Here is a 27,032-nt window from a genome sequence, read left to right as displayed (position 1 = left end):
TTTATTAAAAGTATTAGATAATATGGTGACCAAAATGATCACATACACAGAATCTTGTTCAAAAAGCCTAATACACAGTGAAATCAATTCACCAAGTTAATAACATTAAAGATTTGTTTTAAAGGAGTGTCTTTCATCTTACCTACTAAACTTAAAAAAGGTTTACACAAAAAAAGTTTTATATAAAGATAAACCTCATATTTCAGCATTTAAATCATCTCTATAAAAAGAATGAGTCAATAAAGATACATTCCTGACATTTATAATGCACAGTAGCTTATCTTTTATTATTAATAGTAAAATTCGTACCGATTTTCCCATGGCTGTCGTTGCTATAGAACCATGCACTCATTACACTGCGCTCTCCACAACGACAAAGGAGTTTTAGTAGCTAATGTATTTCCACCACAGAAAAACGCTTGCTGTAGCTCTGCTAAAAGATTTATTTACGGAGAAGAGAAAAAACACCCAAGTGTTTGGGTGCACGGGCACTCCCATACTGAAAAGTTTATAAGCACGCTTCCCGTGAGCGCATAATGAGCGCGCTTGCCGTGCGCCTATATTTGAAACATAGAGGATGTGAAATAACGACCTCGAGTGCACAAAAGACGCGATACGTGAACTAATCAGGAGATCCCCTTGACATCGCTTCTGCGCACGCGGCACACAGTATTGTTTTTAACTGCTCGTGCCGCCCCCCATGTGACATGAAGAAATGCCGCACCGGGTGACTGCCCGGTTCGCCCGTGCCTAGAACCGCTACTGACACTGACGATAAGTTGTTTATATTATGGTCTCATTTACATAGAGACAAAGACTGTTGGTTTTTTTATATTGTTTATTGTTGGGGGCAATTATAGGCACGCGTGAAATAAAATAGAAAAAAATTATATTTGTATAGTGAAGTGGTTTTATTTCAGTACCAGTCGAAATTCTGTTGAACCTCCTCAGAGTAACACCGAAAAAGAAAGGGAGGTGTTACAATAGTATCATTTAATTTTTCTCAACATTTCAATTTTCTAAATCCAAAATGATATAATTAGAGCATCGATCTCATTACATTATTTAGGCATTTGTACTTGCAGTGTATATTTGCAAGAGGGATCTTCTTTTTTTCACTTGAGATCCTGTCTGAATCTTTGTTTTTTCCCATGAATTATTGTGTATTTAACTCAATATAAACTTTATATACAATATAAACTTTATATAAATATATAACTTTTTATATTACAATGTATTGTGTGATCTCAAGTACAAGACATCACTGTGGAATCCAAAGCTTCCCAAGCACAGACAGAAAGACAATAATAGTGATTATGTAAAGAACGAAGAAGGTCACATCTATGATTCTTGCCACTCTGGTCCAGTACAGACATGTCTTCTGTTGTTGTTCTCGTTGAGTTGCAGCATAACACTCACTGAGGATCTGAGGATTTGTAACTGAGGCTGGAGGGTTCTGCGGGTCTCTTACACCACCTGTGAGAGAAAAAGCCAAGTAAGTCCCTGGATGCTATTTTGTGTGGTTTAAACAATCTCATGTGTGGCTTTAGAGGGTTTTGTTTCATACACAATTACATGTTTTTACATGTGCTAATTTCAGACTTCAAATGCTTTTTTCAGCTATCAAAACGCTTGTACTATTTTACGGTCACAGGTTTTTTTTTTTTTCATGGAGTCTAATTTACTCAAAGATTGATTTTATTGTTATTATTATTAATTACATATTTCTTTGCATATGTACCAAAGTAACAAAGACAAACAAATCTTATGATTAATTTAACAAATAAACCTTAACTTGTGAAGCAAAAGTATAAAATACAGAAAAATGTTCTTCATAATCAGATGCTGTGTCGACTCTTACCATCTTGGCCACTACTAGTAGAAGTTGTTTCCACTGATCCCCTATTAGCTGTTTCAGCCTTCAGATAATTCACAAAGATGGTCTCCAAAATGCTTATGCCCATCAGACAGAAAACCGCACAGCAGTAAACTCCTGTGAAAAACAGCACAGTATGACCATTGTAGAGATCCATACACTGATTCTTGATGTCTGTGTGTGTCAAAAATACTCTAGAAATAATCCTTGTTTAAGCCTAAAAAGTGAAGCAATTCTTCATATTGTTTTATTATCACAACACTGCTGGATCTCATGCTGTAGAATCATATAGCAACTATTATGTGTTTTATTTAAAGGGCACCTATTATGGAATTTAGAAGATTAGCATTCATGTAGTGTGTAACATAGATCTATGTGAACGAAAACATCCTGCAAAGTTTTAAATATGAAAGTTCACCGTATAAAAAGTTATTGTCTCTCAAAAGTAAGAGTCGACTCTGAGTCGCTGATTGTTGTTCTAGACATACTGGCGCCCAGCAACCCAAATCTGTCACCTGGAAGGTCATGATGTGCCCCTGATGTCAGATGCTTAATCGATGGATTTACCCCTAACAGCAGCAAACCAGCCCAGTGTAAAAGTCCCCTTAGAGTGTATATGGTCCCACTCTACAGAGTGTTAAAGTAACACTGAAGCAGTGTTAAAGTTAATGAGATAATTAATTGGGTGTTGATTGATTATCCAAATTTTTATATACACTGCAGACAGTTTTTGAAAATCATTACACTTTTTTTTCTTTAGAACAGACATCATGAATCAGCATATGAATCTATGTTGTGGCATAATCATGCTGTGATCTGAAAAGTGAAACTTACTGAGATTGCTTAATTTAAATCATTAGCAATAGTTTTGTGATTCTACAGAATATAATTATCATTATTACTCTTATAATAATTCAATCTTAATAAACATTTTTCTGATCAAAACACTTTCAAATGAATTAATTTAGAAATACAGACTTCAATAATCAGCCTGTGAATCTCAACAATGGTGACAATAATAATCCATGTTGCAGTGGCTGCCACTAATCACAACTCATTAATGGCTCCCATCATGCATTGCGGTATGAATAAATTATCTGCATTGTCTATGTAATTTAGTTATTCTGCTCGTCACCATTGTTGAGATGCATTGACTGAATCTGTATGTGAAAAATGTCTGAGTGTGCCTAAAAGAAAGATTATTTTTAAAGCAACTTTTAAGAAATCCTTTATATTATAGACGGTTTCATCAGATGCGTTGCCATGGTGATGAGCTGGCCCAAAGTTAACTTCCGTTCTGTTCGTTTATTAGTGTTTACTGGATAATATGGCATTGACTACAAATGCAGTGAAATTTAAGGTGATGAGCTGGTTATTGAGCTGTGGGGTGCAACCTGACCTAGGGAGCAAACGCAATTTTTAAAAATAAAAAATGTCAAGGTGAGGGAGACGGCGGTATTAAAATAGCCTATGTTTATCTGAGTGATAACCGGTACAGTGTTTCCCATACATTTATTAGTGGCAGCCCACCACATTATCAGCGCTGACCGCCACATATTGATTTCCGTGTTTTTAACAATTTAAGATGGGAAAAGTTGTAATTGACTGCAGAGTTGCGTACAGCGCATATTCGGACGCTCTCTCTCTCTCTCTCTCTCTCTCTCTCTCTCTCTCTCTCTCTCTCTCGCAAACACATTGACAGCGGACCAGTCTGTGTATTGAATGGTTAGTATCATAAACAGCGCTGCACAGATCCATCCAACATGCTGTCAATGTGGAGACCCACCTTAAAAAAGGTTAACAAGCATGTAAGTAGCCTAGCTATGTTAACCTTATCAAACTCCGCCGTCGCGCTCGCCACAGTTTTTTTAACACTGCGGTAAATCAGACACGTCGGTAGAAAAACATCTTGTCTCCAATTTTTGTTCAACGGGTCTGGTAGTGTCACATTTCAGTTTGGCCAGGTAACATTTATTTTCTTTGACTGGCAAGATACCAGCTACTAGGTTATTTACTTGTTATGGATTGTCTCCGCAAGTCTGCCGGAAGTTAAGTTTGGGAAAGATTAATGCACATGCGCAGTACCGTTTGTTTATGTTGTCACTGCTGAAAGCGTCTATATCTAAAACTCTGGATATTTATGCAGAATCACAGTTATGCTGTAACCAACAGCATAAATCACAAACATAAAATTCAAATGATGATTGTTATAATAAAAACCAACACCATTAGATCACTTTTTTCTTTGTTAATCTGGCAGTTATAATTCATGAACCACAGTCAAACAAAATCTAAAGTTAATAATTTAATGGTCAAGAGCCAACTAAAGCAAACACTGATCACCATAACAGTGACTTACAATTTGTGATTTTCTCCTTCAGTGATTCTGCTTGTTAACATCAGGTGTCTTCAATACTGCTCAATCATCACTAAATTAATCACTTAATTATCTCATTAACTTTAACACTCTTGAATGTTAATTTAACACTCATATCTGTATCATCCCTTCCATCTGAAAGCAAGTGAAGATGATTTACTACTAATCAAGGAACCGGCTTTACTGAAGAGACACGCATAACATTTGATTTTTTTTTTTAAGGAAAATACAAATGACATGTTTTTGAAATACGTATTTAATTAATTTTGAGTATTTTGTAATTAAAATACTGCCCATTTCTGCACCCAGGTCCCATGACAGCGTTCACATTAACGATTTTTCATGCGAACCGTGCCCCGTTCCGAACTAAACTCCCAGTGTGAAAGCACCCTAAAAGTCAGTTGTAGTTCTTTTGTTTTTCTTTCCTTCAGTGATTCTGCTTGTTAACAGCAGTTGTTCACCACTAATACTCAATAATCACCCAATTAGTCACTTAATTATCTCATTAACTTTAACACTGCTTCAGTGTTACTTTAACACACACTAGAGTTGGACCTTATACACTCTGAGCAGTGTTGATTTAACACTGGGGATTTTGTTGTGTATTTGAAACTGTTCTGCCTTAAATTATCAACTATATTTCATTAAAAGAGAATACTCTAGGTTTAATGCATATTGTTTGATTGTTGTGACTTAATTTCAACTTCAACTAAAAAATGTAAGTCATATTAAATGATCAGGTTTGACTCACCAATCAGAGGGATTCTGTCAGCCGTAGAGGGCAGTGTGTTACTAAGAATCAGCAGCATCACAGAAATAGACAGCAGTAAAGTCACTTTAAAGCCCAACTTGTCATATCCATTTTTGACAATAAAGAAGGAGGCCACATCCAGAATGAGGAAGAAAAATACCGGTACTATAATGTTTATGACATACAGTAGAGGTCTCCTTTTTATGTCAATCTGTCAGAGAGAGAGAGAGAGAGATTATGTACTTTAACACTGGGAACACTAAATATTCTTCATAAATCAACACGTATTAAAAAGAGACATAAGCAAGAAAACTTATGAAAAAATCTATTCAAGTAAAAGTACTATAAATTAAACTTTACTTAAGTACAAGTCAAACTAGGTAACACAACTGCACGCTATTAATCATTAGTTAAGCATGAGTAAACCGGTAATTCATCATTTATAAAGAATTAATAGACAGAATTAATAGTGAATTAATAAGCAGTTAACAAATACAGCTATAAATGCTTTTTTTCTTGATTTATAAGCATTGATTGATTGATTTATTGATTTATATGATAAATATGAAGTTGCAAAGGAAAGAACGTCTCAGATCAGGAGGTGAGGTGAACTAACAGAATCAGACTGCAATATCCTGAGCTTAAGACCCAACAACTGATCAAGTAATACAGTGATTTCAGTTGCTAATAATTTGGCTTTGGCTGCATTACCCTATAGTTATTGATATTATTTTTGACAAAGGCTTTCGTAAGTACTAGATATTTTGGGAAATTTAACATGTCATTTTAATTATATAATGCTGAAAGGAATGAAATGATTCAAAAATAGTTTTGTTCATTTTGTTGAATGAGAATGAAATATCCGAGTCAATAAAATGTTCCGAAATTCCCACTACTACTTTCAAATGAATTTATTTAGATTCACAGAAATCAATAATCAGCCGGTGAATCTTAACAATGGTGACAATAATAATCATCGTTGCCACCAATCACAACTCATTAATGGGTCCCATTATGCATTGCGGTATGAATAAATGATGATCTGAATTGTCAACCTAATTGAATATTCTTCTCGTCACCATTGTTCAGATGCATTGACTGAATGTTGATGTCTGGGTGTACCTAAAATATGTATTTTTTTTTAAACAACTTTTAAGAAATCCATTATATTACATCTAAAACTCTGGGTATTTATGCAGAATCACAGTTATGCTGTAACCAACAGCATAAATCACAAATATAAATTTCAAATGATGATCGTCATTAAATAACCAACACTGTTAGATAACTTTTTTCTTTGTTCATCTGGCAGGTATAACTCACATATAACAGCCAAACAAAATCTAAAGTTAATATTATAAGGGTCAAGTGCCCAACTAAAGCAAACACTCATCACCATAACAGTGGCTTACAATTTTAGATTTTCTTCTTCAGTGATTCTGCTTTAGGTGTCTTCAATAATGCTCAATCATAACTCAATTAATCACTTAATTATCTCATTTAACACTCATTTAACAGTTTTTGCTGTGTACAAAGAGCCGTAGTTAACTTACAAGCTGAGCCATATTGCATTAATTATCGCTGGCGATACGTCCACGATATTAATGCGATATGACTCAGCTTTTCAGTGAACTACGGCTATTTGTAGTAAATGCCGCTCCATCTGAAAGCAGGTAAAGGTGATTTACTACTAATCAAGGAACCGGTTTTACTGACGAGATGCGCATAGCAATGTGATGCGATTTATCGCCCAGCCCTATTGACAGGTGTTATCTAACAAAATGTAATATTATCTGGAATTCTAAATAGTTCTTAATTTGATTTCATTAAACAAGTATAGAACATTTGAAATTAACACTAATTTAACTAATTTAAATATTTGAATGGCTGAATTTATATGTACATGTATTTTCAAAAGTATTTTTTGTTGATTTTCACAGGTCATTCCCTGGGTCTCAGAAAAGTCGAACATAATATTTTGGCTGCACTGCAGTCATTTTCTGGCTCAAGAGAATCCGTGTGTCATTTAATATCGAAAGTATAAAAATAAGAAAACAGCTTGAATGTTAGATTTCAAAAATTCTTAGAATTTAAAAGTTGACTGAACATTTAATTGTAAAAAAAAAAAAAAAAAATCCCATAAACTATACAGTACTATAATATAATGCCACACTTAATGCCAAAAAAAAACAAAAACAAAAAAAAACACATCAAAAATTGAATTGTATTACTTTGGAAAATGGCAATAAATAAATTGGTTAAAATGAAAACGTACAAATTATATTTATTAACTAGCTGTTCTTTTGTATTATTATTATTATTATTATTGTGTGTGTGTGTGTGTGTGTGTGTGTGTGTGTGTGTGTGTGTATTCTTTAATTATTTAAATATTTAATATTTTCTTGGACTCCATACTCTGTTATGTTATGTTATGTTATGTACTGTTATGTACCTGATATATCAGCTGATCCATTTCAATCCACTCAGTGTAGGTAGAGCTAGAGTAAGTTATATTGATGAGGTCCCACTCTCCCTGGGCCAGAAAAAGCTCCTGTGACGTAACGGTGATGAAATCTTTTTCAGAGAGTGGGTTAATTGTAATGTCCTGCGCTGTGGGAACAAACATTAAAATTGTGTTTCATATTACAGTCAAATAGTTTAGAAGAATAAACTATGTTATCTTGTGTTTGTTTGTTAAAACTGATTCATGTGTTTCAGACATACTTGAATATGATGTAGACTGAAATGTTATTTTGCAGCTTTGGGAGTCGAAGGGAAACATGTAGAGATCCATCTTACAGGCCGTGGTCAGAGATAAAATGTCAACTGAGAATGTAAAGCCGATATCGAACAACACCACATTTGGAGAATCCTTTGTTCCAAAATCTGTCTTGAGGCTAAATGGATAAAAAATAAATGAACACTGATTAATAAAGACATAATGATTAAAGACAGCAGGTATTCAAATCAAAAGTAACTTGCACACTACTGATTAATCAGCCAAACCATTAATCAAACCAAGACCTTTTTCTCATTTTGAAGGCTGCACTGGAGGCTGCATTTGTCGGCCACATATGTCACAGAAGCTTCAAATATGTCATTTATAAAAAAAAAATGGTGACAGCTGCGCTTTCAATAGAAAGTCATGTTTATTTTAAAGCTCTGTTTCCTCAGAAGAGTGTAAGCAAGATAACAAGTGTTTGTCATTTTTAACTGTTTAAAGAACAGGACTGTGTTTTTTCATCATTGGATTGAAGATTACAGGTTACTCACAAAACTGTATTTTCTGGAAGCTTTTTTCAATGTTTACAAAGAAATAAAAAAAGGACATATGTCAGAGTACATATGGTCCCCCTCTAAAGAGTGTTAAAGTAACTCTGAATCATTGTTAAAGTTAATGAAACAATTATTAAATACATTAATTATGTAAATAAATTATGAGAAAGTGATTAATTAATTAAGATTGTGCATTAGTGATGAACACGGTCCGTGTACTTTTTCGTTCATTCATTATTCTATATCGGAAAGATGAAATTTAAAAAAGGGTGCAGCTTGGTTTTTTGTTTAAAAGAAAGAAAGAAAAAAACAACAGAAATGGCTGTATTTTGATTCGCTAATTTATTGTTGTCATCAAATAATAGTATTAGAAAATTGGACGATATTCCGATCGTTTTTTAATTTGTAACATTTATTTGTACGTTTATTGCCTGGTGATTCTACAGCATACAATTTGTAGCATTTTCTATAGAATCCTAAATATTATTAATATTTCTGTTCCAAAGATTTTGATTTCACACAGACATCAGACATCGAGATTTAGCCTGTGAATCTCAACAATGGTGACAATAATAAACCATGTTGCAGGTGCATTCTGGGTACCACCAATCAAAACTCATTCATGGCTCCCATCATGCATTGAAGTATGAATAAATTATGATCTGAACTGTCATTTTCCAAATTAAATATTTAATTTGTCACCATTGTTGAGATTCATGAACTCTTTGTACCTTCACAATTTTTATTATTATTTTATCAGGACAAGTTTTGAGAATTCCTTTGGAATATGTTGAAAATTCTGGCTCTTAATCTTTATAATCACTGTGTATCTAAAATTCTGGGTACTTATTCAGAATTACAGTTATGCTGTAACCAACACCATACATCACAAAAATAAAGTTCAAATGATTTTTTTACAATGAAGGTATTTGATCATAATAATGCAGTAAATACCTTTAAATAAGAGTGTTTTTCAGTTTATGTAATTTATGACGTTTTACTTTAATGTTACGTTTTTTTTGAGCTGCCAGTCATGTAATCATTTAACTGTTTTGTTACCATTTAATTACAGATTAAATTTGTAATTTTACATACATTTTTAATGTAATTTAAGAAAACAGAAAAATACTGTATGAAAAATACAATCAATTTTTGTAAAAAAATGTGAATGACTGGAATTTGTCTTTAATGTAACAAAACCTAAAATATCAGCTGCATTTTTATTTTACAGATATTATTTGTTATTTGACAGTGTTTTGAGTACAATTTAAAATGAAAGAAAATGGTCGTCAAAAAATCACAGTTATTTTCTGTGAAATTAGGACTTTCTTTAACAGTGTAGACTATAAATATATATTTTTAATTCTTCTCCTGGTTGTTACCCCTTTATTCCCCAAACTTTACATGTTGTTCCCTTATACTTAAATGTAAGTACTTTATAGGTACACTATAATAACAGAAATTACACTGTAAATTCTTCTTAATTAGACAGTACTTTCCAGGCGTAATCTAAAGTGTTACCAAAAGCTGTTTAATATGCAGTATCAAAAAAGTCTTTGGATCTCTTTTGTCATTTCCATTTTGTCATACCATTACCCTTATTCTGTCCGTCATTTTGCAACCTCTCTTATTCATCACAAAAAGGCAAAAACAACCAAAATAAAATTAAAAAAGGTATAAAAAGTCATTTTTATACCTTTCCACTATACCAATATCCGGAGTCCAAAACATATCTTTGGGGGCTGCAAATGTGTCAATTCCACAAAACTTCTTTTCTTCCCACTCCAAATCCCCAATTGGCCAAGCCTGGATAAGATATAGTTACAGAGAAGTTCAGAGTGATTATAAGACAGATACATGCTTGAAAATCAAATAAAACATCTGATCATGTGACAAAATTATGTAAATTAAAGGTGCTGTATGTAACTTTTCTTCTAAAATGAATCCTTTTTTAATGCCTGTGTGTGAAGGGGTTGTAATTAGGGCTGGGCGATATATCGCACGATATTGTTATGTAGGGATCGACCGATATGGATTTTTTAGTGCCGATACCGATTTTTCCCCCATCAGCCTTAGCCGATGACCGATACGGGCTGCCAATTTTCTTGAGCCGATATTTGGAGCCGATACATTTTGCTCCCTCAATTTACATCATAAAAATGACATGATGTTAACAAATGTTACAGGTCTCAAATTAATAAAAGTAACAATTTATTTAACAAATAGTAAAAACATGTGAGGTAGAACAAGAACAAGTAGCTAAACATTTTTTAACAAATATTAAAAATATGAGGTAGAACAAAAAAAAAGTTCAGTGCTGAAAATAAATATTTAAGCATAATTGACACTATTGCACACAGTAACCAGCATAATAAAGTGCACAGTGCACACTGTACTTCATTTTAAAAGAAACGAACTATGTACTGCCATGGTTGAAATTTTTCTACATAAAATAAAATGAGCCAACATGACATCATGACTTTTGCGTAAACATGCACGCTACTTTCAAGTTAAGTGGCGTGCTCTTATATACGCATTTTTAGCTATCCGCGTGTATGCATGTGTGCGTGTATGTCAACGACGTTAAACGTTCGAGTGATTCCACGTGTATGTACACCCTGTTAAATGTCCAAGCGAAACGAAGCAAAATGTAGATCTACATCTGGGGAGCGATATTTTTTTCTTCGGATGGTAGGAGAAGACTCATAATATCACTGTCTGTAATATCACTGTGATGGAGAGGGAGACACACGCCACGCCCGTCCAAACCTCAACTAGGTGGGCTCTGAATAAATCTCCCACGAAAAGCACGCAACAACGTTGGCATTTCTTAATCCTATGACCTGTGTTCGTAAAAGCTACCGTTTGCATACTAGGGCTGTCAAAATTGCTCAAATGGTGTTTGCATATTCCCTCTAAAAAACATATTCGAACATCCCGTTGGATAAATTAATACAAAAAGACATAACTACTAGTATTAGGTCGTTTATTTGAGTTTAAACATATTTGACAACGTATTAAAAAACTAACGTATTAAACTAACGTATTAAAAATTAAAAGTAAATCAACTATGGCCAAGTCTCGCCCGGACCCACAGGCACTCTTTCTCTCTCTCTCTCTCTCTCTCTCTCTCTCTCTCTCTCTCTCTCTCTCTCTCTCTCTATCTCTCTCTCTCTCTCTCGCGGGTCACAAACAAATGTTGAGTGCTGATCAAGAGTTTTGTTCAAGCAATTTAAGGTTGCGAGTCGCGACTCTTGTCCCAAATATATCAGGCTTCATTCAGTGATTGAAACAAATACATTAATTGAAGTTTCACAGTATAGAACCGACATTGAGCGCTCCGAGCTCTGCTGTGGTAACGTTATTAGTCTGCTACCGCGGCGTGTTTTTCCACATTGGTGGAAACTTTGCGAACTTTCTTTTGGCCAACTGCATGCTGTGCTGATACATGAGCACGGGTGAAACGAGGACTTAAATGTGGGGCAGAATTCGGAGAAATGTAAGTTTATTTAATAACAAATAAAATTGATGAAGACCAGTTTATTCGCTTTAGATTTTTAAGACATGTAAAACATCCGCCTTTACACGTCGTCTGTAGACTACAGTTCATTAGCAAAACGTAAATGTAAAAAAACTTATCAAAGATGATTATGACAATAAGTACTATTATTTAACTTTAGACAATGAGGACTATTATTTATTTAAAGTTATGATTACAAATGCCTTTATTTGAATGTATTTTTATCCGCCGGGACGACATGATTGACGCCATTACGTGAGGATGTAAAAGAACAGGTGAAAAGTTTTTTTGAACTGGTTCATTGAAATGACCTGTCTGAAAGAACCGGTTTGCGGAAAAGAACTGAACTTCCCATCTCTATTGTACATAATAGAGTTGTGATGTTTGCGAATGAACCGATTCTTTTAAACGGCTCATAAACATGAACGATGGGAGCTGAATCGTGGCAGGAGGGGAGCCATTCTTTTTTCCTATGCGTGTTTCACACAGATGCACTATTGTAACGTTGCAGTGAGAGTTAATATGAGTTCCCAGCATGTTGTGTGATGCTTGTGTGATGCATGGTGTGTACCATCTGAGCCGCTCTTGTGTTCGAGAACCCGCAAGAACACGAGCGCCCTTGTAAAAATTGGTTGCAATCTAAAACATCACGATAGAGGTCGCTAAAAAATACATATAGCACTTTTAAGTAAAATTTTAAGAAAAATTAGAACAAAATAGTTTTCCTATAACGCTTACTGTTCGTATCTGGACCTGTGTTGTGATACTCTGGGCTTTTTCATCCTGTAGATATAAGATGTGTTGAGAGATGATATTGCAACTGCTTGACATCCCATAATGACTTGAATGAGAAGATTAATCATGCTGGACACATACCACTTTTATGATGGAGGTCACATACAGGTCCATGTAAATGTCAGCAGGGTTAGATGAGCCATTATTGCCGAATGTCAAGGGCCACGTTCTGGTTTTCTGAGCGTCATTCTTGTCCATGCCGAGATGGTCAAATAGACGCTTTCTAGCTTCAGCATATTCAACATCACTGCAGTTTTGAGCACCCGTCACTTGAGCATCAAACACCCACCCTGTGCAAATGAGACATTCTGTAATACAGCAGAATATATTCTCCAAGCATGCACACTTTTTTTTTTTTACTTTTAGAGGGCTTTAATATATATTTAGTCTATTTTATAAATGCCTACTGCAATATATTTAAAATAACTATGTATTTGTATTTTTTATATTTTCAAAAGTATGATATTTTTAAAAACATTTTTTTTTACATTCACAATGTACTAAAGGCTGAGTGCATTGTCCTATTTGCCAAGTTCAAGGGTCTATAGACACACACACACACACACACACACAAAAGAATTAGTCAAAATTTGGTTTTCATTAGGTCAGTACACATTATCCTAATTCAATGCCTTTGGTCTGCTTTAAAGGGTTAGTGCACCCAAAAATTAAAATTCTGTCATCGTTTACTCACCCTCAAGTTGTTGCAAACCTGTATGAGTTTCTTTCTTCTGCTGAACACAAAGGAAGATAATTTTGTTTGGCACCATTGACTTCCATAGTAGAAAAATAATAATATGGAAGTCAATGGTACCAAATTTCCAATCGTTCTTCAAAATATCTTCCTTTGTTATCAGCAGAAAAAAAGAAACTCATACAGGTTTGCAACTTCTTGAGGGTGAGTAAATGATGACAGAATTTTCATTTTTGGGTGGAGCAGTAGCTGCGTTTACATGGTTCAATCGGAATGAAATCATTCCGATTGAACACTGTGTGTACATGAATGATGAATAAACTAATTGGGTTGATGTGCGCGTTTATATGTCACAAAATTCAAATCAAAATAGATTTTTTGACATGCGCAAACTGCACGAATACCACTGGTCATGCATAACTATCCTCCTCTATTGGTTCTTTATTTGTTTTAAACCACAGACTTAATATTTATCTTTGTTGAGAATCACAGGGTGATTATTGATATCTGTGTGTCCAAACAAAATTCCATTTTCAATGACTTTTGATCAGAACGACTTTAAAGAAATCTTTTGGATTATATTGAAAAATATGGATTTTATGCTGTTTAATCACTTTGATTCTGTAATGACCAATTTACATTATAATCAGAGAGTAGCACTGATTGAGTTAAGTGATTTAGGTCATATAATTGTAAAACAACAATAATGTTAGAACATTTCCAATGCCATCAGATCACTTTTTCTCTTTGTTCATCTGACTGTCATAACTTATGTACGGCAACCAAATGAAATCTAAAGTTAAACTTATAAAGGTCAACTGCCCAACTAAACCAAACACTGATCTCCATAATGGTGACTAAAATTTGAATTTTCTTCCTCAGTGACTCTGCTTGTTATCATCAGGTGTCTTCAATAATGCTCAATCATGACTCAATCAATAACTTAATTAGCACATTAACTTTAACACTCTTCAGTCTTTAACACTCTTGAGTCTTTAACACTCTTGAGTTTTTGCTGTGTAGTAACATTCAGGAAACTTTTATGTTCTTGGAATCTTAGAAATCAACATTACTATCATGTTGAATTTTTAATCGAAAATTACATTTATTGAATGTTTGAGGAACATTATACCTTTTAAAACACGTTCCTCTAACGTCAAGAAAACTGTAAACACTATTTGGTTTATTATTGTCACCATTGTTGAGATTCAAAGGCTGATTATTGATGTCTGTGTTTCTAAATAAATTCATTTGAAAATATTTTGATCAGAAATTTTTTTTATTTTTTTTTAATTATTATAAGGAAATTAATGATGATCATATGCTGTAGAATCACGAAGTTATTGCTAATGAGTCTAAACTGTCTCAATAAGTTTCATTTCTCAGATCAAAGCATGATTATGCTACTACATAACCAATACTATCAGATCACACTTTTCTTTGTTCATTTGACTGTTATAAATCAATAACAGTAAACAAACAAAATTTAAATTGAAAGTATAAGGGTCAAGAATCCAACTAAAGCAAACACTGATCACCATAACAGTGACTTACAATTTGTGATTTTCTCCTTCAGTGATTCTGCTTGTTAACATCAGGTGTCTTCAATAATGCACGATCATCACTAAATTAATCACTTAATTATCTCATTAACTTTAACACTCTTGAACGTTAATTTAACACTCATATCTGCATCATATCTTCCATCTGAAAGCAGGTGAAGGTGATTTACTGCTAATCAAGGAACCGGCTTTACTGAAGAGATGCGTATAACAATGTGATGCGATCGCCCAGCCCTATTTTAAATACAAATTACAGTCCCTCTAAGTATTTAATTACAAATGACAAATTTCATGTATTTGAAATACGTATTTAATTACTTTTGAGTATTTTGTAATTCAAATACTGCACATCTCTGCTCCCATGTGAAGTTATTTATTAGTATAAAATTGGTTCTCCTATAATTTAAGTCACTTACAGTTGCAAAATCTGTTGTGGAAAAATCAAACATATTTTCTTCTTGAATTAAAACTTGATTTAATATTACTGAAAATTAGTATTTCAAAAAAGTATTTGAAATCAAAGTGCATCAGCCAATTAAAGAATACACTTTTTAAGAGCTATTTATTCTTGCTTGTAACAAAGAACTACATGCTTTTCAGGGAAGATGAAATGTAAGCATTTTAATCAATCTTTTTGTTTTAAATTAAAATTAAATGCTTTTTCCAAAAAAAAAAAAATCTAATAAAATACTCTATTGCCCACAACTGTCTATACATAATAAAATGTGCACATTCACACAATGTACAAACTACAGTGTTTCCTTTTTAAACTGTATTAAATAAAATTTGTTTTCAGCAAGTTTGTTTTTCCATCAAAAGTCAAGTCATCTTCATTTATATAGTAAATATCTTGATTATGACAACTTGACATTAACAAAGACAAAAATGTATTGATTATGACAACTTGACATTAACAAAGATTTGAATTTCTTTGTTATGACAACTTGACATTAACCAAGAAATCACAACGTGTTCCACTTTACTTGAGGTAAGGGGAAATATTAATGACACTGTTGTTAAAGAATTTGACAGTGTAATGACCCTTAATGGCATCTTTATGACTAGTACAATGTGTTCCACTTTACTTGAGGTAAGGGGAAATGTTAATGACACTGTTGTTAAAGAATTTGACAGTGTGATAACCCTTAGGCTGTGTGTCCACCAAAGCGTTTTTCCACGCCCCTGGCATGTTTTCAATTGTTTTCAATGGGAGCACCGCGTTTTTTAAATGCCATGAGCGTACCGAGGTGGTGAGCGTTTTTTTCACGCTGAAGCGCCGAGCGCCCGACGTTTTTACTGGTCGCTGGGAGTTGAAAAATGTTCATCACTGTCACATTTTACCCAGCCGTCCAATCACACACGCGCATTCAATCACAGGGGAGGAGGGGCGGGACTAAACCACACCGACCAACTGTCACAACATTCAAACTGTGCTGCAGATATTCTGTATCATAGCAACGAAACGTCTCAACAGAAAAAACGCTGCGCTGCCAAAACAGCTGGCTAAAAACGCTTTGGTGGACACACGGCCTTAATGACATCTTTATAACTAGTACAATGTGTTCCACTTTACTTGAGGACAAGTAAAATATTCATGTCCCAGTTATAATGGTGTCATGACAACCAAAGTTAAAACCAACCATAACATATGACAGGGTAATGTTAACACAAAGCTAAATAACTTCTTTAAGTTTGATAATTAGACCTGTAATGACATATTTGTGACAGGTTGACAGGTTATGATTTCTTGGTTAATGTCAAGTTGTCATAACAAAGACATTTTAAACAATGTCAACTTTGCATTAAAAGTGTCATAATTTACCAAATGACACTTAATGATAACAGTCATTCAACATTCATAAAAACTCCTTCATGTTCATGACAGGTGTTTATGACAGTGTCATGTCAGTCTTATGCACACCCCTTCAAATAAAGTGTTACCGTTTCAATTTTTTTTCTTCATATATATAGTTACTGGTTTCACTTACTTTCCCAGTGTTCTACTAGTAGATATTGTTGACGGGTGACAAAATGTTCCCCTTCTAACTTCCTAGACTTTTAAAAAACAATGAAGGGACGTAATGGTTGGGAAAAACTGATTTAGATTAACAAATCTTGTAAAAATGTTGTTATTTGTTGTCATTTACTGTCATAAACTAATGTTTTCCTAAAGTGTTTCCTGTAAAGTGTTATCATTAAACAATATTTACTTACCCAACAAGATCAGCAAAAACATAAGCCAGTGTAGGTGCATCATGTTCAAAAGTGAAAAGTGTCTGAGATACTTCTGCTGTCGGATGAGTCTTCACTCTTAAACATGTGTCAGTCAATTGGTCACATTTATACACAGTGATTGAGCCACATTTGAAGAGAAAGGGAGGAGGCAGAGCATCACAGTCCCGCCCACAGGAGATACCCCTCACTGCAGACTGTAGCGTGGTGATGTCACATGTTCATGTCACTTACGTCACATTTGTGTTACCAAGCATGTTCACACACGCAGTTCATTACAATCACTTCTGGCGATGGATTCGATGCCAGTAAGTCAATATGCATTATTTATGCTTGTTTAACAATTGTTCTTTTGAGTTAATGGCTTTGAATTGTAAGAGATTCCATAGAGTGCGTCATACATATTTTAGATTTAGTCTTAAAGGGTGGGTTGACTGCTTTTTTTCTTTGCATGATTGTGTTTATGGTGTATAATCTAACATGTATTCGTGTTTTTTTTTTTTTTAAGTCTTATTTTTCATAAATTTCACCTTTATTGTAAGCCGCGCCCTCCTCTGTCCCATGAACGAGCGGTTGACTTCCTGATTCTATGAAACCACTCCCTCAGAAACATACATTGGGCTCAGATTGGTTAGTTTGGGCCGGTGTGTTGTGATTGGCTAAACTGCGAAGTGAGCGTTGTCCGGAAACGTGACGCCCCTTACCTTTACGGGTGAATGTTGCATGTGGTCCGGTCAATGTAAATAATGTTCTCGATACTGCCGTATCAGTTTGAGCCCAAATCCGACCCAGAAAGCGGCGATGAAGAGAGTCAGTCAGAACCTCCTCAAACACGTTTGTTACAAAACGTTTCTGAATGGTAAGTTTTAGATTTATTATTATTCTATTCTTCTATTATTACATAAGAAGTTTGAGACCCTGTTATACTTGAAAATGCTACTGCTGCTTGTTAGCTTTTTGAGATACGTTTTTATCTTGATTAAACATTTATTACAAATTATACATGAATTACACGAATTAAGGTTCAAAATGTTTGTACCAGTTTGTCAGAGAAACACGAAATAGCATAACCAAGTGACTATAAAACCGGCGCTAGCATTTGTTTACGTCCTTGATAAAACGAAACCATTACATCTAAAATTATACAAATACATTTAAAATGATTAAGTCTTACTTACAGGTTGTGGCCCAACAACTGCTGCATCTGGTTTTGACGTTGGAACAGCTCCAGATTTTAGCGAAAGTTTCTTGTGTATTCCGGCATTGAATTGATGTAGATTCAGGAAACTGTCTTCAGTGAAATGTGCCGCACAAAGAGCTAAATTACGATTGTAATTGTCAGAAACATTATCAAACACAAATTTTAGCCATTGTTGACGAACTACAGCATCCGTAGGAAGCCCGAACACAGAAGACCTGACAGCTGGATGAAAATAGCACACTTTAAACGGCATGGCTAAAGTTAGCTCTCCCCTGTAACTCTTCCTCTTCGGCAAAGACGCAGATATATGCACATGCCCTTTTTTGCGCATTCCGGAGGGAGTGGTTGATGCAAATGTGTAGGTTCGTGACGTACCATAACCTAGCTCTAGTCCCGATCGAGTCGTTTTTGTAGGCGTTTACACTTCCTGGTTTTTAAAAGACGATATCTCTGCTTACATTGAACTTTCAGCGCTGCAACTTCGCAGATACTGTTCATGCACCAACAGCAACATTACACACTATTTAAAATGAAAAAAGTGAAATCGCAGTCAACCCCCCCCTTTAAAGGTTGTTGGTGCCAGATGGGCTGGTATTTCACAATCTGGGATCAGTTACTGGGATTTTCACGCACAACCATTTCTAGGGTTTACAGAGAATGGTGTGAAAAGGGAAAAACATCCAGTATGCGGCAGTCCTGTGGGCCAAAATGCCTTGTTGATGCTGGAGGTCAGAGGAGAATGGGGCGACTGATTCAAGCTGATAGAAGAGCAACTTTGACTGAAATAACCACTCGTTACAACCGAGGTATGCAGCAAAGCATTTGTGAAGCCACAACACACACAACCTTGAGGCGGATGGGCTACAACAGCAGAAGACCCCACCGGGTACCACTCATCTCCACTACAAATAGGAAAAAGAGACTACAATTTGCAAGAGATCACCAAAATTGGACAGTTGAAGACTGGAAAAATGTTGCCTGGTCTGATGAGTCTCGATTTCTGTTGAGACATTCAAATGGTAGAGTCCGAATTTGGCGTAAACAGAATGAGAACATGGATCCATCATGCCTTGTTCCCACTGTGCAGGCTGGTGGTGGTGGTGTAATGGTGTGGGGGATGTTTTTTTGGCACACTTTAGGCCCCTTAGTGCCAACTGGGCATCGTTTAAATGCCACGGCCTACCTGAGCATTGTTTCTGACCATGTCCATCCCTTTATGGCCACCATGTCCCCATCCTCTGATGGCTACTTCCAGCAGGATAATGCACCATGTCACAAAGCTCGAATCATTTCAAATTGGTTTCTTGAACATGAGGGAAACACTATTTATGCATGCAGCACATCACCGCAATATAAGGTTGAGGAGGCAACTAAACAACCAATAGATATGTCAAACTCAAATGTAGCATTGGATCTGTACATACGCATTGGGGGAATCACTTTATAATCTCGTTTACGGTAGAGATGCATGTGTAGGCTACACAGGAAAAGTAATCTTGAAGACACTGAATTTCACATAAAACATAATAAATTACAGATACACTTACATTGTTGTAAATATGTTTTTATGAATGAATGGCTTGCTCTAACTGTTGCTCTGGTCTTCGTCAACAACACGCGCTTGCACCCCTGCTGGTGAGATCAACTAACAGCAGATGGAGATTATGCTCGGTAATCCACCGCGTTTCCTACAGTTCCTGGACGTCAACGTTGAATTTACTGTCGAATTTGAACCACTGAATTTGTGGAAGTGAATTTGCAAAGTGAAATAAAATGGACCGAAAACCACCTGTTGAATATTATAGGTTATTTTTTTAATCAGTTTGAATATTTTGGAAGTGAAATATGAAAGGTGAATATGGATTATTGAAATTTTACTAATGAAAATTAGTTTGAAATGTTTTGAATTTCAACCATGCTAAATTTCAGCCCCAAAATGCAAGCCCTAAAAATACAATGTATTAAAATACAAGCAGGGTTAATGCAATGCACATTTTTTTCAAGTAGTACAATTCAACAGGCTTTTTGTTTCAAAGACATTTGGCATTATTTTACTTCCATACTGATTCCTGACCTCAAGTATTCGATACCAGGATTGGAATGGATTTTCGATTCCCAACCCCTAGTTAGGGTTTGATTTAGTTGCATGTAATTATGCATAATTTATAATTATTACGATAGTAAATGCATGTAACGTGTAACAAGGGTACATTAAAATAGTGTTACCAACTATTTTTTCTCTCCTAGTTTACATGTTAAAAGATTAATTTCGTTGTAAAATTAACTGCATTATGTAATAATTGAGACATTATGTGCGGAGGACATTTGTTTCAATTTAACGTGAACAGCTTCTTTTTTATGCATTTTTGAAAAGTTTGCAAATTTTTTTGAAGGAAGTGAAAGGCACAAAATGAGATTTCAGCCCTACAGCAATTAGTCATTCAAGATGTTACTATCCTGTGTCACAATGCCTTGTGTTTAACGCCATTGTCTTTACCTGTGTTCTTCCTCATTCCAGAGCTGTGGGTAAAAGATTTCTGTTGATAAGGTACACCGCCAATGCCTTTCCTGTGGAATACATTCCCACAGTGTGAGTGTGTTTACTCAATTACACACACACACACACATGCTGTTGTAGTATCAGGTTAACTACTGGGGTAGGAACCTTGTGTAGGTGCTTGTTGTAGGGGGAACAATAAAGCCGTGGGTTCAATGGAGATATTGATGTTTTCCTTGTGTCGAGCCTCCTTATAATGTACATATAAACGACGTAACATGGTGTCAGAAGCAAAAGCGTAATATTAACGGACGTCGAACAAGTAAGAGATAACACAGGACACAGGCTAGTTGTTTATTTGTTTTCTCTCTGTCGATTACCGGAAGTTTTGGGGGCTAACGCTAATGCTAGCGAGCTCACGGACGGCAAAATGAATCAGTTTCAAGTCTCTCCACCAGAGAAGTTCACATTTAAAGCCGAAGACTGGACTAAATGGATTAAACGCTTCGACAGATTCCGCATCGCGTCTGGATTGGAGACACAAGCGGACGAAAATCAAGTGAATGCACTGATTTACACAATGGGGGAGGAGGCGGAGGATATACTGGTTTCCCTGCACCTCAGCCCAGAGGAAGCGAGTGAGTACGAGACAGTTAAGAGAAAGCTGGATGCTCATTTCGTAACTCGCAGAAATGTGATCTTTGAGAGGGCAAAGTTTAACCGGAGACAGCAAGAAATAGGCGAGTCGGCAGACAGCTTTCACACAGCGCTGCACTGTCTAGCAGAGCACTGCGGGTACGGGGCTCTGCATGACGAAATGGTGAGAGATAGACTTGTTGTGGGTCTGAGAGATAAACGCTTGTCAGAACAGCTTCAACTTGACCCCGAACTGACTTTAGAGAAAGCAATTAACAAAGCGAGCAAGTGAAGAAGCAACAAGAAATGCTAAAAATGAACTTCAAAATGGAGATATCTAACGCTCAGCTCGACAGCGTGCACGCGCAAAACAAAGCATACCAAAACAACCCAAGCCACAATACAAACAAACAGAGAGAAAACAGAAGGAAAGACAAGCACAATGCAGCAGATGCGGTGATTCAAGATGGCATTGCCAACAGCAATGTCCAGCTAAAGAGGTAATTTGCAATAACTGCAGAAAAAAGGGACATTATGCCAGAGTGTGCAAAACCAAAAGAATGTGTGAAATGCATGTAGCTACAGTGATTGAGGACACTGGTGAGGAAGTTGCATTTATGGGTTCACTGTCAGCAGATGCAAATGAAAGCCCATGGATGACAGACATACAGGTCGAGAATCTCAATGCACGCTTTAAAATTGACACTGGCGCGGACGTCACCGCTATATCTGAAACGCTGTATAACCAGGGCCAGTTCAGCAAGCTGGAGAAGTCAACGAGCGTTCTGCTGGGGCCAGGAGGGACTCGTCTGGATGTGAAGGGCAAGTTCACCGCCACTCTCACAAAAAACAGTAAAAGTACTAAAGAGGAAATTTACGTCGTGGAGGGGCTGTGTACACCACTGCTAGGCGGGCTTGCCGCAGTGGCACTGCAGTTGGTCGCAAGAATAAATAACGTCAGCCTTGACTCCAAAGAGACAGTAAAAAGGGAGTTCCCAAAGCTTTTCTGTGGACTTGGTAAAATGGAGGGCGAGTACAACATAGTACTGAAACCAGGCGCTCAGCCTTTCTCCCTCTCAACTCCTAGGCGCATATCCCTCCCACTCCTGCCAAAGGTCAGAGAGGAGCTGGACCGTATGGAGCAGCAGGGTGTTATCTCAAAGGTGGAGGGGCCCACTGAATGGTGTGCGCCTATGGTGGTGGTGCCGAAACGCACAGGCAAGGTGAGAATATGCACCGATCTCACACAGCTGAACAAATCAGTTATGAGAGAGAAGCACCCACTCCCCTCAGTTGAACACACTTTAGGACAGCTCGCTGGGGCCAAAGTGTTTTCAAAGCTAGACGCCAACACAGGCTTTTGGCAGATTCCACTGTCCAAGGAGTCAACTCTGTTAACCACTTTCATAACTCCGTTTGGGCGGTATTGTTACAATCGCCTGTGCTTTGGGATCTCGTCAGCACCAGAACATTTCCAAAAGCGCATGTCACGCATCTTGGAGGGCCTAGTGGGTGTTCTGTGTCAGATGGATGACGTGCTCATTTGGGGAGCCACACAGACGGAGCATGATGAGAGATTGTAGAGAGTACTATCACGACTGCAGGAGGCGGGAGTGACGCTCAACGACAAGTGTGAGTTTTCTAAGAGCCGGATCAAATTCCTGGGGCAGGTCATCGAGGCATCAGGTGTCAGTGCTGACCCTGATAAAGTGAGTGCTGTAAAAGCTATGCCAGGACCCAGTAACGTCAGTGAGGTTAGACGCTTCCTGGGAATGACAAACCACCTGGGGAAGTTCCTGCCTCACTTGGCTGAGAGAACACGACCACTAAGAGACCTGCTGAAAAAGTCCAGTATGTGGGCCTGGGGGCCGCAGCAGCAACAGGCTTTTGATGAGATCAAGAAAGAACTGACGACACCCCCAGGGCTTGCATTGTATGACCCGAATGCTGAAACGCTTGTCTCTGCTGACTCTTCCTCATTTGGGATGGGCGCCGTTCTTCTCCAGCGGCACACAGACACAGATTGGAAACCTGTGGCGTATGCTTCGAGGGCCCTCAGCAGCACAGAGCAACGTTACGCCCAGATCGAGAAAGAGGCGCTAGCATCAACATGGGCCTGTGAGAGGTTTGCGGAGTTCCTTATTGGAAAGAGTTTTCATATTGAGACGGACCACAAGCCCCTGGTTCCCCTACTAGGCTCAAAGAGTTTAGATGAACTTCCTCCACGCATACAGCGTCTGCGCATGCGACTAATGCGTTTTTCCTACACCATATCACATGTGGCTGGAAAAGACATCGCATCACTCAGGGGAGACATTTTGTCAAAGCTGCACGAGGGCCACCTGGGAATAACAAAATGTAGAGAGCGAGCTAAGTATTCAGTGTGGTGGCCGGGGCTCAGCAGAGAGCTGACAAACATGATAGAGAAATGTGATGTGTGTAGCCGAGAAAGAGTCAATTTCAAAGAAAAGATGATGTCTACTGAGTTTCCGCCAAGACCATAGTCCACTGTAGGAGTGGATTTATTCCAGATAGACAGCAAACAATACCTGGTCATTGTGGACTATTTCTCCAGATATTTTGAAGTGGCCAAACTGACATCTACAACATCTGGAGCTGTGATTGATCATGTCAAGTCTATTTTTGCTCGTCATGGTATACCTGAAGAGGTTAGCTCAGATAATGGCCCACAGTTTGCATCTGAGATTTTCAGGCAGTTTGCACAGGATTGGGGTTTTAATCATGTGACATCCAGTCCCCATTTCCCACAGAGCAACGGGGAGGCGGAGCGTGCTGTGAGGACAATCAAAAGTCTTCTCAAGAAATCCAGCGACCCCTATCTTGCCCTGATGGCTTATCGAGCTGCTCCCCTGGCGAATGGATACAGTCCCACTGAACTTCTGATGGGGAGGAAAATAAGAACGCCAGTTCCTGTCATTCCATCCAAGCTCAACCCAGGGTGCGTAGACATGGATAGCCTGAAAAGGACAGAGCAAACGTACAGACAAAAACTGCGACAGAATTATGACCAAAGACACAGAGCACGCAACATGCCATACCTTCAACCTGGTGACCATGTGTGGGTCAAGGACACAGTGGAAAGAGGCACGGTGGTGTCTACTGCTGGCACGCCGAGGTCATACATCATTGAGACACCTGGGGGCACTCTGAGAAGGAACAGATACCATCTTTCACCAACCCCTGTAGCTCCTGGAGAACCTGCTAACCTAATTGAACCAGCACCTGATAGCAAAGTTCCTGACACACACTTCTGTCAAACCTGGAGCACAGTGTTTAGCCAGTCAGCAGTCTCCTGCATGTGAAAGACGTTTCCCAGCCCGAGTAAGGAATCCTCCATCTCACTTGAAAGACTTTGTTCGTTCTTAGGAATGGCACCCGAGAAGTGGGGGAGGGCAGGGAGTAGTTGATTGTTGCCAATTTATGTTGTTGATAAAGAGGTTACAGAAGTACATGTTCATAGTACTTTACAGCCAAATTTATGAAAAAAAGCATAAAATATGTGTTACGGTTGTTACTGATCTTGATCGTCATTTTAGTTATGACATGGGGTATATTTTCAGTATAAGTAATCAGAAGAGCCTTCTGTGAAAGTTTAGAAATGCTCTTAATGTTATTAATGTTTCCATCTGCACAAAGTTTATCATTTGCTTAGAAAGGGGGATGTAGTATCAGGTTAACTACTGGGGTAGGAACCTTGTGTAGGTGGTTGTTGTAGGGGGAACAATAAAGCCGTGGGTTCAATGGAGATACTGATGTTTTCCTTGTGTAGAGCCTCCTTATAATGTACATATAAACGACGTAACAGTTGTAGCATCACAAAACATTTGCTAACAAGTTAACTCACATCTAATTAAGTTTAATTACTCAGATCACAGCATGATTATGCTAAAACATAACCAACACTATCAGATCACACTTTTCTTTATTCACTGTTATAAATCAATCACAGCAGACAAACAACATTTAAATTGAAAGTATAAAGGTCAAGAGTCCAACTAAAGCAAATCACTGATCGCCATAAAGGTGACTTAGGCTATGTTTACACAGAAACGATTCTGAAGAGAAAACGCAAAAGTGGCGTTGCGTCATCACTTTTTATTCTGTGTTTAGACGAGCGTTTTGTGTGGGAAATCCTTGTGCAAATGGTGACGCAAAAGTGTGTGAAATTCAATGTAGTATGCACTTCAGGCGGCTAGGAGTGCACACTACAACAGCACCAAGTCCACGCGCCTGCGTACAAGCTTCACTGTCAAGCAGACTTTTGCATTTTTACCGTTTACACGGGAACCCGGCGGTCGGGCGTTTTTAAGATTTCACTTTTTTGCGCCGTGTAAACGAAAGGCACATCCGATAAAATATTTTTACGTTTCCATCTGAATGCAGGTGAAGGTGAATCAAGGAACCGGCTTTACTGAAGAGACGTGTAAAGCTGGTTCCTTGATTAGTAGCCTTATAGCGCATTATCTTGATCAGTGGTTCTCAACTCCAGTCCTCAGGACCCACTGCATTGTGTATGTCTCCCTTATTTAACACACCTGATTCAGATCCTCAGCTCGTTAGAATAGACTCTATAGCCGTTTCTCAATACCAAGTACGCAAAGTTCGGACTTGCGTCCTTGGTAGTTCAGACTTGCCAAGTTCGACTCAGGAGAACGAACTCCCGGGGACGAGAGGACACAAGTCCGGTTCTTCTGCAAATGGAACAGAGTGTACTTGATCGCATAACTGAGCCCAGCCCTACAGCAAACAGATGTTTATTTTGGCTGTGAAGGGTGTGGATTTTGGAATAAACTGCTGCTTCAGTGTAAATGTAATGAGTGACTATTATCAAGGTTTTCTTTCTAAATATCACATGAGTGGATTGACTTATCTGTGACTTATGTGTGAGATTTTACTCAGTTATAGAAGTTATCAGTATGATTACTGAAATGTTCGTTTCATGTATTTTCTAATGTCTATATTTGATATCTGAATGCAGTAACAGTGCTTGCTCATTAATAACACAATAGAACGATTTTTTTTTTGCCATGGAACAAACAAGTTAAATGAGACAAGACCAAAGATAGACTTTTTCTCAAGACGAATTATACGTCAAGTTTATCCACTAGACGAGACATCTGTGCCAGCGGCAAACGTCAGAAGCACTAGCCGAGGAAAAGCTGTTCCAGTCGGGGTTGAAGAGCGCTGGGCGCCGGCGAAGGCTTGGATGTCAGGACTCCGAAAACGTCAGACAAATTTTTGAAATAGGTGCTATCTTTATAAATAAATCACAGATTTGAGATTTAAACAACCACATTCTTGCCTGAAACACTCTTAAAATTACATTCATGACTCAATAACAGTAGTATTTTGATATTTCGCGGATTTTCGCCTCTCATTGACGCTTTCTGGTTGACGCGAGATGCATTCTGGGATACCTGGCTATCTCAAGTCCACACAAGTCAACTCTCGATGCATCCTCGGTAAACGGGGCGGATCAAGAACACATCCGGGGATTTGAAGTGGACTTGGCTAGATGTGAACTTTGAATTGGAACAGTAATTGGGCAGTGACTGATGACGTTTCACAAGTCCACAAGAACACAAGTACAGACA

General features: G+C 37.3%; 1 protein-coding gene across 1 annotated transcript; it reads right to left on the bottom strand.

The window, feature by feature from the left end:
- Positions 1–326: 326 nt before the first annotated feature.
- LOC120481533 (5-hydroxytryptamine receptor 3A) lies at positions 327–17,480 on the bottom strand. The gene is made up of 9 exons (XM_089128931.1): positions 17,066–17,480; positions 12,677–12,885; positions 12,539–12,583; positions 9,977–10,086; positions 7,729–7,901; positions 7,457–7,614; positions 5,005–5,215; positions 1,862–1,993; positions 327–1,476 (listed from the first exon to the last, which is right to left on the bottom strand). The coding sequence occupies exons 1-9, from the start codon at positions 17,106–17,108 to the stop codon at positions 1,262–1,264; spliced, it is 1,296 nt and encodes a 431-aa protein (XP_088985057.1). The 5' UTR covers positions 17,109–17,480; the 3' UTR covers positions 327–1,261.
- Positions 17,481–27,032: the final 9,552 nt, after the last annotated feature.

Source organism: Pimephales promelas, chromosome 3 (genome assembly GCF_988280905.1).
Source record: "Pimephales promelas chromosome 3, fPimPro1.hap1.1, whole genome shotgun sequence".
Taxonomy (NCBI): Eukaryota; Metazoa; Chordata; class Actinopteri; order Cypriniformes; family Leuciscidae; genus Pimephales; species Pimephales promelas.
This window is presented reverse-complemented; position numbering and strand designations above follow the sequence as displayed.